Source organism: Lipophrys pholis (genome assembly GCF_963383615.2).
Source record: "Lipophrys pholis genome assembly, chromosome: 22".
NCBI classification, from domain to species: Eukaryota; Metazoa; Chordata; class Actinopteri; order Blenniiformes; family Blenniidae; genus Lipophrys; species Lipophrys pholis.
Genome location: NC_137644.1, coordinates 9,526,353 through 9,540,827, shown reverse-complemented (window position 1 = coordinate 9,540,827; position 14,475 = coordinate 9,526,353). Strand labels below are relative to the sequence as shown.

The following is a 14,475-nucleotide window of genomic DNA, read 5'->3' as shown; positions in this document are numbered from 1 at the left end:
AATCTGGGTTCTGCATATTGGAATTTTTTTTCCCGACCAAAATCATGACAAAGCCGGTGAACAGTGTTAAAAAAAACAAACAAGAGCAGATATGACTGAAATACAACAAATACAAGACAATCTTGAGAAATGGCAAAACTGCGGAAACACATAAAGAAAACCCAAGAATGATGATAAAACTACCAGACGTTGAAATAAACCAACCTGAACAAACAATAATGACGTTTACATAAAACTAATAGAAATGCTCTCAAAGTGAAGATGATATCAACAAAACTCATGAAAGTGCAAAATAATAAAGAAAAGAAAAAAATACAGACCTGTAGATCATCACTGGAAAAAATAAAACATGAGACCAAATCATGCAGAGAAATTGAAATCTGAATATATATATATATATATATTGTTACTGTATGAATTTACACTCTCTACTCTACTCAGCTTTATTTATAGAGCACTTTAAAATAACACAGTTGGTCAAAGTGCTGTACACAGATAGGAGCAGATAATAAAAAATTATGAAATTAATCAACAACACAGAATAAAAACAATGTAGAACAATAAAGAAAAATCATTAAAACGTTATAAACAATATGAGTCAACTTGTCAGACTGAGTTAAAAAGGCAAAGAGAGAAAGTCCAGAAATTGTGGCGTCCGATCACGGTCACACGTCAGTGTGACAGAAGACATGTTTCATATGTAATGTGAACGGTCACGGCACAAAAAAAAAATCGGAATTGAGCCTCGAGACCTGAAGTGTGAACGTAGCTCAAATCAGGCAAATCGGTGTATCTGTTTCAAAATGAGCTTGAACATGATTTAAAGACATCAAACTGAGTCGGACTGGGTGAAACTATCAAATTGGTGCAGAAACCTGCAGAGGAGGAAACCTACTGACCTACTTTCCCCCTGTGTGACTGCGTTCTCGTAGTTTCTAGACATTGCAGCTTGTTTTCAACCAACACAGAAAAACAAAACTGCTGACAAGCTCGCCAGAACCGCGACGAGGTTCCACAAAACCAACAAAGAAGGACGAATGGAGAAAAAAAAAAAGCTGACAAAGAAAACTGAAAAATTGATTACTCACATCCCCTTACTTGAGTTATTGTATAGAAATGTAGGGTAACAAATATGAGAGCAATATAAAGGCTTTTTTGTTCATATTGCAAAATATAATAATTCAAATCATCCGCTGAGTTAAAATCAGAGAACAAACCAACTGTTTATTTGTTCAATCGGGGTTATTAAAATTGACAGAAACAATAGAATTACAGACATTGTTTATTATGTTTATAGCCAAAAATGGAATTTCAGCAAAAGGTTATTTGTTTCCACTTCAGAAGTTGACAACCATAAGAGAAGGTTTGATTTCAAGCACCAAGGTTGCTCGGACTAAATCGAGACAAATCTGCATTTCAATAGTTGCTGTAAAAATGTGGAATTCTTTAATTTAATTTAATTCTTGATTTAAGAGAATGTACACATGCAGAAAACTTTGTCATGGACTTGAAATTTATTGAACTTTTACAAGTAATGGCCAGATAAATATAAGGAATATTTACTTCTTGCTGCTTCTTTCCAATGAAGATGTTTATCTGAAAAGTACACTGTTGTAAACTGGCTAACGAGGACTCAGTAGAGCGCATACCTTCACCAACAGAACATTTGTCACTCATGGAATCTCAATATTTAATTGAGAAAACAGAGAGAAAAAATAACCCCATCACCCTCAAAAACAATTGCATGTGTTGGGAAAACCAACTACTAAAGTTAAAAAAAATCAACAAAAAGTAAATAGAAATGTAAATGTACAAGAATAACAGTCTGTTAATGATGAAAAACCGTAAAAACCCCAAACAATGTCAAAATATTATAAAAATAAAAAAATAAAATCAAAACAAGCAAAACACAACATGAAACCAAACATATTAACAAATGTTAAAATGACAAGTGAATAAATAATAATTATTAAAAGATGAAAAATCTACTAGAAAACCGAATACCAAGGCTAAAATAATGCAGTAAATATGTGGAACAAAGAAAACACTAAATATACAGACAACAGTTACAGAAATATACAGTGATTGGCTAAAACCAATACATGTTATTGAAGTATTTTTTAGACAAACTAACAAACAGTGCTGAATCACTGTACTGCGTCATCTATAATCACATCTGTATTATTGCAGGTTACGGTTAGTCCACAACCAATACTGATCATTGCTTCCTGTTTGACCAGTAAACAGGGTGGGGCACAGTATGTTGGTGAGAGTCCAGGTGACATAATGTAGTTCCACTAATTAAAATCAGATTAAGTCTACTTGAAATAACTTCAGTGAATAATACCATTAAATATACAAAGCTCAACCTGGTGACCAGTTGTCATCTTATATCTCTCTCAAGTGCTTGACAGGGTAACGGCATCCTTCAGTGGAAAAGAATCTGAACTAGAAATGGTGGTCCTCATTCTGTACTCTTATTTACGTGGTCCCGACAATGTAGCAAATACAGAAATGTGTGTGTACAGCCCGTCTTAATGAAGGCGTTTGTTTTGTAACGGTGCTTTCACACCAGCCCTGTTTGACCCGGACCAAAGTTTATTTCAGGGACTTTAAGGGAACGTCTTCTTTGTTTGGTCAGGTGTGAACGCTCCCCTGAACTCTGATCCAGAGCAAACGTGAGAACTCTTCAATACGTGGGTCTGGGTTCTCTTGCTAATGAACTACCTGCGGAATTTCCGGCGGGCGGGGTGAGAGGATATGACACATACTTGGAGAGCATTTTGGGTAGCAAACAAGCACAGCCATGAAGTAAACACAGAAGGAAAAAGCTGGAAAATATCGCTCATAGATATTTGATCAGAAGACTATATATCGAGTTTGTTTGTGGCGACATATTAGCCACGAGCTAATTAGCCCCTTTAGCCGCCACGAGCCAAAATGGTGGGATTTTCTCTTTCGGTCCAGGCCACTCACCGGCTTTCTACTTTGTCGTGCTTCATTTCTTCTCTGGTCAGTGTTTGTTGCGGGTGATAGTTCCCCCAAACCAGCAGCTGTTGTAAATGTGTCACCTTGTCCAGGAAGTTTGGTCCGCTCTCTAAACCGCAGTGTGAAAGCAAACCAAACCAAATGAGGGTGTGAATATTAAGAACCAGTTTGAAAGAGATGAAAATTGCAATACAATCCAGCCGGGAGTCAACGATCAACCTACAACCATTTCAAAACAGAAATCAGGAACAGGTCTAAAATCGGTTTAAAGTTATTTCTAGAAGATGTCCTACGGCAACATAAATCCCAGCCTGAAACCAAGTCTGAAACCTGTGAAAATTCACCTCAAAATCAGTATAAACTCACCTGAAAACAACTTTATAAATAAATTGGGAGCTTTCCTAAAACTTTCCCAGTTTGAAATCAATTTAAAGAAGGAATCAGGAAGTCAAAGACCGGTTGTGAAACCAGATTAAAACATTGATTAAAATTCAGAAAGAAAGTGATGCCTGAAATGAGTGGAATGTTTTGGTAATTCACAGGATTGATTTCATCTGATTGATTCCTGCTGGAAATCCTCAAAAACCTGAAAAACTACACACATATATACACACGCACAAACACACACACACACACACACACACACACACACACACACACACACACACACACACACACACACACACACACACACACACACACACACACACACAAAAATGGGAAGTTTGCAGGTGTTTCCTGATGCGCGCTTGGTGGGAAATCCCCACTGATGACATCACACAAGTGGAGTCTCCCTCACCTCTGAGACGGCTCAGGTAAGTTGTGCGTGTGTGCGTGCGTGCGTGCGTGTGTGCGTGTGTGTGTGTGTGTGTGAGACAGAAAGATAAACATCTATATTTCGCTCTTTGTGTTAAAGACTGGTGAACACACGATGCAGTCATAAATAGAAACTCCTGTTTCACACTCTTGTGTGTAACTAAAAGTGAGGAATCTGAGTAACGTTCAAATAAATACATTTCTGAGGCGGGGCTCTTTAATATTATTCAATTTTAGCCAATGTTAACTTTTTTTTTAATAAAGTGCAGTTAGAAACAGTGACTCGTTAATTTGTAATGCGTTACTCTCATATGACCACTTTTTTTCAGTAACCTAATCTAATTCAACGCGACATGAAATGACGCCGATTGGTTTAATTACATGTCAGTCACTCTGGTGTTTATCAGTAATCGGTGAGATCACCACTAAACCTCCTCTTTCACGTCCCACACACACACTACTAGAGAGAGAAATCTAGAAACCCTTATTGACGATCATCTATAGAAAATGAAGCAAACACAGCTGAGGCCTATTGTTAGTTTGTTGGCATAAACAGATTTCAACATTATTACAGTTTATTAATACACTTTATAATATTTTTTTCCTGGCTCTCTCTTCCGGGGGTGCGGCGCCCTGGCGCCCTCTATTGGCAAGCCACCATTAAATGAAAGCAAGTGAACCCTGCCGCTGAAATCACAGATCAGACTAAAACCAATATAGAAGAAAAACAAACTTTGTTTGAAGTCACAGATAAAACCAGATCAAAGTCTCTAAAACAAGATCAGAGCTAAACATGAAACCTCTGTTTTCCAAACAATTAAATGGCCCAAAAAGTACTAAATTAGGTTTGAAACCAGTTTAAATATGACGCAAAATTAGTTTAAAACTAGAATGGGCACTCGGTGGAGCGCATCCCTTCACCAACCGAGTTAGCATCACTAGCATGTTAGCCGTTAGCTCATGTCAATGCTAACTAGGTCATGTGGCTTCATCACTGTGTGAAAACAATCTTTGATGGTCTCCCAACCAGACACCAAAATCAAAGTCAGTTTAATCATTGAGAAACAAACAAACAAACAAACAAACAATTTGAAGCAGTTCATGACAATCCAAATCCAACTGTTCACAATGGGCCCAAAACCAGTTTAAAATGAGAATAAAACAGGTTTGAAATCAGTTTAAACTTAGTCTGAATTTAGACTCTAAATCAGCCAATCAAAAACATAAAAAAACTGATTTTACTCAATTAACAGTATACAAAGTAGTTAAAGTAAGAAAGTGTAGATTACAAGGGACAAATGGATGGAACGCAGATTTTTTTTTAAGGCAGATTAGAATAAAATACAAGAATTTTAAGTATAAGATGCGTTCATTCACTGTAAAAAAAACCTAAACCTTAAAAACACAAACACATTTATCGCTCTTTGGAGAGTCATAAAAAACCCAAAAATGAGTTACAGATACTGGTTCAGACATTTTAGTTTCTGTTTGAAGGTTCTTCCAGGCAGAGGGGGCGGAGAAACTAAAAGCACACCTTCCTTGTTCAGTCCGAACACGAGGAACGTGTCGGTGAAGAATGCCATAGTCGAAAGGTTTATGAGACATTTATGAGCATTTACGGGAAAACGTGATCCGTTACGAAAATAAAATCCAATCTTCAGTTTCCGAGTCAAAATTGCCATGCGCTCTTTAAAAGACAGCTCTGGATCAAGCACAAAACCAAGATACTTGTAGCCGCTAACACAACAGTAAATAACTGTATCATCAGCATATAGGTGGTACGACGGGTTTGGTAGATTCTCACACAGGTCCTTTACATAAATAGAAAATGAAATTGGTCCTAAGACCGAGCCCTGTGGCACACCTTTGGTGACCGCCATTTGAATGGACTGGGTTCTGTTTCACAAGTTAACCACCAATAATAGATTCAAAACCAGTCTGCATAAATGTCTCAGACTGATCCAGACTGAACAAACAGTCACAGTTTAGTTCTAAAATTACTACGAAAAGCAGTTTAGTTCAGAATTATGTCCGACACGTCGTCTAAATTTGTCCAGGAACGTTGTGAATTAATACATTTTTGTTGAAATGAATATAGAGCCGTTGGCTACACCGGTTCCGAACAAAAAACAAACAAACAAAACAAACAAACAGTTAAAACCACAAAGACAACTGGCTCAAAACAAATTTCTAAAAGCTTTAATCAGTTGTTCACTGCAACAACATTTAATCATTGTTTCTTTCTATATTGCTGTTGTCATACTGCCTCTTACCACTGGGGGGCTCTGGGAATCCCACTGTCTCCTGTTTTTAAAAAAAAAAATTAGGACCGAAATCAATTCACAAAAGACTATTTAGTAGTTTTATTTATTTGATGGTGAGCAGACATCCTTCAGACTGCGGGTTGAGTTTAGTTGATATTGCGTAGCTGTTTCCCAGCATGCAGTGCGACAGAGGTGTTTGACGAGCAGGAGGTGACCTGGTTACCGCTCTAACTTCCAGGAACACCCCGACCTCGGCTCTGCTGACTCACTGCAGATTCTATTTCTTCGTCTTCACGGTGGCACCGCGCTGACAACTCGCTTTTGATCTGGGTCGGACGGCGACCCCGAAACTCCACAAGTCGCCAAAAAACAACCCGCCGAGTCAGCGATTCATCTGAGTCGGTCCAACCACAACCCAGTTCTTATCTGTCCGCAGATCTGAGGGCTAAAACCAAGAGATGACGAGACGAAAGAGGAGGTGGGGAGGAGAAGAAGCAAACGGAGGAGGAGGAGGAGATGAGAGGGGAGGAGGAGGAGGAGAAGCAAACAGGAGGAGAGGAGAAGAGATGGCAGGAGGAGAGGAGGAGGAGGAGGAGGAGAAGCAAACAGAGGAGGAGGAGATTAGAGAGGAGATTAGAGAGGAGAGGAGAGGAGATTAGAGGAGAGGAGGAGAGGAGATTAGAGGAGAGGAGATGCAGGAGGAGGAGAGGAGGATGAGCAAACAGAGGAGAGGAGGACAGGAAAAAAGGAGGCGAGGAGGAGAGAAGATGGAAGTTGACAAGAAAATAGTAGAGACGAGGAGGAGAGGGGAAGAGAAGATGAGGAAGAGGAGGAGGAGGAGGAGAGGAGGAAATGGAGGAGGTGAAGCAAACGGAGGCAGTGGTGAGGAGGACATGTAGAGGAGAAGAGCAGAGGAGGAGAAGAGAGAAGAAAGAACAGGGGGATAGATGGACGAAAGAAAGAGATGATGATGAGGAGATTAGTAGAGGAGGAGGTGAAGCAAACGAAGACGAGGAGAAGTGGAAAAGGAGATGAGGAGAAAAGGAGGAGGATGAAGGAGAGAAGAGGAGCCGAGGGCTGCACAAGAGGGATGAGAAGAGAGCAACAAACAGGAGAAAGTGGAGGACAGGGAGGTGAAGGGAGAAGAAAAGAGGAGAAAGTGAAGGAGAGTAAACCACAAGTGAAAAGGAGGAGGCACGCCAAGACAGAGAGAACGAACAAATGGGAAGGAAAAGACGGGAAGAAGGAGAAACAAGAGGAAGAGAAAATAAAGAAAACCAGGATAAAATGAGGCAAGTAAGATGGAAAGCAAGAGGAGACGCGTTCAGAAAGAAAAGCTGGAAAGGAGGAGAGAAAGAGGGGAGCAGGTGGAAAAAGAGAGGGAGAGTCAACAGCAGGTGAAAACAAGAATGAAAAGATGAAAGTGTGCAAAAGGATTGACAGAGAAGGAGACAAAGAGGTGAAAGATGAAAAAGGAAGAGATGAACAGAGCAGTGAATGCAGCAGAAGAGGGGAACAAATAGAAAGAGAGAAGAGGAGGAGGAGGCAGGAGAGCCGAGAGGAAAGAAAAGAGGAGGAATGCGGCGAGGAGGAGGTGACAGCAGTGGGGGAAGTTGCAGACGTGACGCAGCAACGTGAGGAAATACCTGAAACAGGAGGGAGGAGGGAGGAGGACAAGAAGAAAGGAGGAAGAGGAGCAGAAGAGAGGAAGAGGTGGAGGTATAAGAGCAGCAGAGAGCAGACAACCTGCAGCACTTCATCATGTCTCTCCTCCAGATCAGGACTCTGCCTCTGCTCCTCCTCGGCCTCCTTGTGCTGCCGGGCGGAGGAAGAGGAGGAGGTGGAGGAGGAGGAGGAGGAGGAGGAGGAGGAGGAGGAGGAGGAGGAGGAGGAGGAGGAGGAGGAGGTAGTGTTGCCACGGTGACGGCGTCCTCCTGCCAGCAGGAGATTCCCAGCGGGCTGATCAGAGACCTGTGGAGCCGAACCAAACTGCTCCTCCACAAACTGCCGGTGAGACTCAAAAATGTAATCAGTTAGTACTAGTTATTACTAGTTAGTACTCGTTAGAGCTAGTTAGTACTATTTAGAATGGTACCAGAGTTTACTGCTAGTACCTGTTAACACATTTATAATAGTCAACTGTGTCATTAATCTGATTTATCAGTGCAATAAATTATTAGTAAGCTGCAGGTTAGGTCTATAACTCACCCGTTAACTGAGTTACAACTAATACTCTGTTTACTGCTGATGAACATTGATAATCATCTTAATTGATCCGTTCTGAAATTAATAATATTAGTATGTTTATATGAAAAAATCCTCATCATTAAATGGCTGGTAAACGCCACAACTGACCCGTTATCTATAACTAGTACCGATATACTTTATTACTCTAAAATCAATCATTTGTCATTTTATAATTATAATCTGTTAAGTTTTTTATATATAAAAACTACTATAATAATAATAATGCTGATAAGCTCGATAACTGACCAACTAACTACATTATAATTAGTGGTTAGTGATAGTAATTTCATCCATAACAATCAATTATGTGATTAATATTATCATCAATTTGCCTTTAATCAAAAAGAAAGTATACTAACTCATCAATTAACTGCTTTTAGAATCCATAACTGACCAGTTTACCGACCCAGGTTATCAATAAGTAGTTCTGAGTTGGGCCTGTTATCAGGTTACTACATTTAACCCACATTTACTTCAATACATTTTTCAGTTAATCTAAATGATCAGCTGCTCTGATCACAGTAAGAACGTTAACCAACTGATTGTAGTTATTGATAACTAGTACAGATCAGGTCGATTATCTGTTAACTATCTTCAGATGTAATAATTGCTAAGATTTCTATATAATATGACAAATACACTTATAAGTTCAATAAATAATCAATAAACTGTGTGTAACCTGACTAACAGACCTGATGGACATAATGATAACTAGTACTGATCAGGCTGGTAATCCACTCACTACCTTCAGAGTTTGGGTGAGCTCTTGGTTGTTAAATGTTATCTATACGAATAAATTATTCTGTTTTAAAAAGTCATCAATAAGTAGCTTGCAAGATCCACCGCTGACCTGTTAACTGACATTGATCACCAATAACTAATACTGATCAAGCTGATTGATCGTTTACTATCATAAAATGTTACTATTAATCAATTTTCCTGGTAATCGGAAGAGTACTTTTAAGATAATAAATATCCATAAATACTCAATCACCTGCTGATCAGATCAATAACTGACCTGTAAAATGAAATATGACTAGTACTGATCTGGCTGGTAACCAATGAAATAGTTGATAATTATCTGTAGTAATCAATTTTCTGATGAATTTTTTCGGGTTAATTGAGCTGACCCAAGTTGAATATAACTAGTACTCATTTGACCATATTTACATCTTTATAATAATTTAAAATAATAAAAATATTCTCTAATAAGTTGAGAGGGAGGCTTTTAAAATCAGTAACTGATCAATTATCTGACCCAGGTTAACTAAACCTGTAACAATTAGTCATCAGTCTGACAATCAATACAAAAAAACATCAACGTAAACTTTTGAACAAATGCATTTATTGATCAGTGTATTGATTCATTTTAGGCGTCAATAACTAGTGTTCACTTTTTTAATCGGGATCACAAATGATGATATACGCTGATCAATTGATCATTTTAATCATTTTGATCTCATTAGCTTCACTAGTACACGATATCATTTCACATGTAATACTTTACTTTACCACCTCTAACAGATGACAATTGATTGTTCACTTAATCAATTGTTATTGGTTGAAATCAAAGCGTGACAGGTTGGTGTACCGCACAGTGCCGGTCTGGGACCACTGGTATTTTCTCTGCTGATGACATCATAACGTGTCTCTAGGTTTGTTGTTTCCCCACGAGAGTTCACCGAGGAATTGTACGTCTTAAAAGTGGTGAAAACATGGAAATCGGAGGGTTTAATCTGGTCTGTGGGATTAGAGAAAAAGAAAAAAAAGTTTAAAAGACGGCTGTATCTAATTCATCCAGTCAGTGAACTCAACCAGGAATTTCAGTAGGTGGATCTATTGTGAAGCTTGAGTCCCAGAAGTGGCCAGCAGATGGCAGCAACGTTCCAACCTCCCGGAGAGGAGGAGTCCCACACGTCTTAGATTAAATCTCCCTGCTGTGGCACGGCGTTATATTTAGCTTTCTCAGGCAAGAAGACGGTGTTCCTTCATCTAGATGGGACCGAGTTAGGTCAATGATGCAGACTGGGCAACCTATAATGGTACGACATCGGTTCCATTGTGGGATGTTGGTAGAGCGGTCATCTCCCAATCCAAAGGTTTGCCGGTTCGATTCCAATGTCCACATATCGTAGTCGAGATTAAACCCTAAAAAACTGCTCCCATGGACCGATGGGCTGAGGGCCCTGCGTGGTCGCTTCCACCTTCATTGGTGTGACAATCTGGGAGAATTACACGATGAAAAAGCGATATATTAATAAATATAGATAAATATAGATAAATATAAATAGATATATAATATATTGAGCTCGCAAATGTTAACTGAGCTAACCAGTGATGACTAAGACTGTTAATGCTCATCAGGTGGATTCTCGCTGTATTTACGAAAACAATAATAATATTTTGTAATTGTTGGTCTTACTTGGTAATACTTTTCACAACACAATATGACACGGTTTTTTTTTAATTAAATTTTTTTCTCTCTTCAGTTATCTGCTGAAACCAGATCAAAGCGTCGAACCGAGAACGAAACCAAATCACCAAAACCCTGAAAACATGTTTCACTCTCACACTCAAGTCAGATAACACAGACATGATCACGAATACGGGTCACTCAAACTAGTAATGGATTACAGTTACTACTCTCAGTGGATACCAGCAGTGGGGAGTAACGAGTTAATTTTGTTAGGTAACGTTTTTCCTTGGCGGGTCTTAGAAAGAGAAGCTAACTGCTATTTAAATCTGCTACTGCTAATCGCAGTTACTTTGAATTCAGGCTAATGCTAATGCTACTTTAGTGAAATAGTAACGGATCAGACAACTGCTCTAATCTCTTTACTTAGAATATAATGTCATGTTTTGATTTGCAGACAGAAGAAAAATACTCCAGACGACACCGACTTCTCCCCAAGTTCTGCACCAAATGTGCACAGGTCAGTGAGATTATATCCAGATTATAGAGCTTCTTCCTCCACTAACATCCGGATTATAGAGCATCCTCCTCCTAACATCCAGATTATAGAGCATCTTCCTCCACTAACATCCAGATTATAGAGCATCTTCCTCCCCTAACATCCAGATTACAGAGCATCTTCCTCCTAACATCCAGATTATAGAGCATCTTCCTCCACTAACATCCAGATTATAGAGCATCTTCCTCCCCTAACATCCAGATTATAGAGCATCTTCCTCCCCTAACATCCAGATTACAGAGCATCTTCCTCCTAACATCCAGATTATAGAGCATCTTCCTCCCCTAACATCAAGATTACAGAGCATCTTCCTCCTAACATCCAGATTATAGAGCATCTTCCTCCACTAACATCGAGATTATAGAGCATCGTCCTCCTAACTTCCATATTATAGAGCATCTTCCTCCTAACATCCAGATTATTGAACATCTTCCTCCACTAACATCCAGATTATAGAGCATCTTCCTCCTAACATCCAGATAATAGAGCATCTTCCTCCACTAACTGATGTAACTATTTGCCTAACTCGTTACTTAGTGATTCCTTTTGACACAATGTAAACAGGTGTGTGTGACTCCTCAGCGTGTGATTGGCTGGCTGGAGCTGAGGGAGTTGATTGACGTTTACCAGAGGAGCGTGTTCAACAGGGCGGCCGTCCAGAAGCTCCTCCCCCTCCATTACAACAACCTGATGTACCGCCTGCAACACACACTGCAGCACTGTGTGAGTACACAACAAATACACAACTGTAATGATACACAACAGAGAGAACACACACTAGACATCAATCGAGTACTTTGTGTTTCAGGTTGCTTCATCCAAACCCTCTGATTACTTCAAAATCATCATGAAACTAGAGCGAAAAATTAAAAAGGTAAACTACTATACTGTAAGACTACAAGTACTACAAATACTTCTAATGCTGCTGCTTCACTGCTACTCCTGCTGCTTCTACTGGTACTGCTGTTAATGCTCCTGATGCTGCAGTGGCTTTTAATGCTAATTATAGCATTATGAACTGATACTTTGTGTACTGATACTCTGCATAATGATTGTGTACTGATACTCGGTGTACTGATACTCTGCATAATGATTGTGTACTGATACTCGGTGTACCGATACTCTGCATAACGATTGTGTACTTATACTCTGTGTACTGATACTCTGTGTAATGACTGTGTACTGATGCTCTGTATACTGATGCTCTGTGTACTGATACTCTGTGTAATGACTGTGCAGAGGAACAGAGATGAACGAGCACTGAAGGCCGTGGGAGAGTTCACCTTCATCCTCCGCTGGATCGACGAGCTGGCACAGCACCACACGCTGTAGAGCTTCATCATCATCATCATCATCATTGAAGAAATATATTTTTTGTATAAAAACTATATATTTTTAAACATGATGTAAAAGGGAACTAATTGTACTTTGTGACAATAATTTCATTGTTGGATTATTTTTCCAATTCAGTCTAAAATGTTCCACGGGTGTTTAAATTGATTTGAAATCCCACCTAAAACATCATATAAACAACAACTTAAAACTATTTTTAATTATGTTGAAAAAGAGTTTCACAGAAGTGGGTCTAAAAATGATGAATGTCACTCAGCTGCGTACGCTTCTAAATAGTAATTATTTTAAATACATGTCTGGTGGATTTATTTATTTTTGATGAAATATTTATTTTCATTTACTATCAGAAACTACTTGAAATTTGAATGTATGAAGGAAGCTATTTCTTATATTTTTTTCTATTTATGTGAATTCTGCTTGAAATAAACCAGTTTGTCTTTTTCACTCCTGCCTGGAATTCGTTCTTTGAAGGAAAACGCAAGATCTGAGCTTTGCCTCCATCTGGCGGTCAACACCCGGTACTACAACACACCGCGTTCCTTTCTTGGAGCGATGTTGCTCTTTTCTTTCAATCTGCCAGTGATCAAACCTCAATGTCTCCACCTTATCTTGTGTTTTATCGACTCCACATAACGCAGACAAAAACTCAGGTTAAAAGAAAACACATGGGAAGGCTTGAGGCGAAGTTTCGATGGATGAAAAAGGTCAAACGGTTCTGCGTGAAGTGAAACTGAGTCACGGCGGCGTCTCCTGCAACCTGCCGGTGGAAACTCCGCTGCGAAGACGTTAGAAAGCCACCGAGAGCTCGCCGCCTCCACCAGTGACACAACCCTGAACTCCTTCTGCGTGCTGCTGAGTCAGCACCTGCTTCCACTCGCACTGCCTCACTCTTTAAAGACATTTATGTCAGTAAAGACAGACACTTTTACCTCCAACCTTGTAATCTCTTGCAGCAAAAAGTGGCTAAATTTCACAATTTCTACTTACGATAATCGTTTAAATGGCCTCACTACCAGGGCTCTGCAACCTTCTAGAGATGTTTTGTGGATTTACCACCAAATAAAATGTGTCTGGAGCCACAGAACAAAGATTTAATAGGTGTAATTTAAATAAATTTTACCTCACGTTTTGTTTTTGGTTTTTTTTCCAGGTATTTTTGCAACTTCATCCATTTTGATTATTTTAGATGTGCATTTCCTAAAGATTAGAACCGTTTTAGATCGTGATTTTTTTTTATAATTTTAGCAGTTTTTTCTCGTTTTTTCTTCTTTGAGTAGTTTTAATGATTTGATCCATTTTGAGTTATTCCAGCTGTTTTGCCTTCTTTAGCCAGGAGATTGGAAAAACAGTTTGGCACAGGCACATGAAATAAAAAAGAAAGCAAAATGTTTATTTACATAGAACTTTCTGGAAGTGTCATGGAGCCGCTCCCCTGTTCGACACGTTACCAAGAAAAACTGAAACACACGTTGTCCCCTGACTAAAATGAGTTTTAACATGACTTGCAAGACTTATTTACGGCCGTTCTCTCTGCTTTCCGTTGACAATTTGTCCCGTTTTCGCCGCGTCTTCTTCTCTGTGTTTGGTGCATATCTTGTGGCAGCGTTGTAAGTGCCACCTATGGGCCTCGTCATGGCGCCGCGATGTTATCACCAGGTCGGCCCGCGTTGTCGTGGGCTGCGATCCGGCTCGCGATTTCATCGTTCAATCTGCAAACAGAAAGCGTCATGAAAGTTTAGTCGACTGCGTGCTGCATGGCGCGGCGAGCTGCGAACTTGTAAGATTGTTCAAATCGCCCTGCAGGAGCCCGAACAGACACTTTGCAAACCCAAAGC

The 14,475-nt window shown here is 39.5% G+C and overlaps 1 protein-coding gene across 2 annotated transcripts; it reads left to right on the top strand.

Annotated features, from left to right (window-relative positions):
* The first annotated feature begins 7,766 nt into the window (after positions 1 to 7,766).
* On the top strand, positions 7,767 to 13,083 carry LOC308126983 (uncharacterized protein). 2 transcript variants are annotated; one of them, XM_080491709.1, is made up of 5 exons: positions 7,767 to 8,078; positions 11,186 to 11,248; positions 11,852 to 12,010; positions 12,096 to 12,161; positions 12,527 to 13,083. In XM_080491709.1, exons 1-5 carry the CDS (start codon positions 7,830 to 7,832, stop codon positions 12,617 to 12,619), a joined length of 630 nt encoding a protein of 209 aa, XP_080347835.1. In that variant the 5' UTR covers positions 7,767 to 7,829; the 3' UTR covers positions 12,620 to 13,083. The 2 variants fall into 2 exon arrangements, with proteins under 2 accessions (XP_080347835.1, XP_080347836.1); XM_080491710.1 differs by having other exon boundaries at positions 7,825 to 8,078; positions 11,870 to 12,010.
* Positions 13,084 to 14,475: the final 1,392 nt, after the last annotated feature.

Excerpts from the sequence above, each read along its gene's own strand:
- LOC308126983 (XM_080491709.1), top strand. The coding sequence starts at position 7,830 with ATGTCTCTCCTCCAGATCAGGACTCTGCCTCTGCTCCTCCTCGGCCTC. Across the intron at positions 8,079-11,185 it reads TGCTCCTCCACAAACTGCCG|ACAGAAGAAAAATACTCCAG; the intron begins GTGAGACTCAAA and ends TTTGATTTGCAG. Across the intron at positions 12,011-12,095 it reads AACACACACTGCAGCACTGT|GTTGCTTCATCCAAACCCTC; the intron begins GTGAGTACACAA and ends TTTGTGTTTCAG.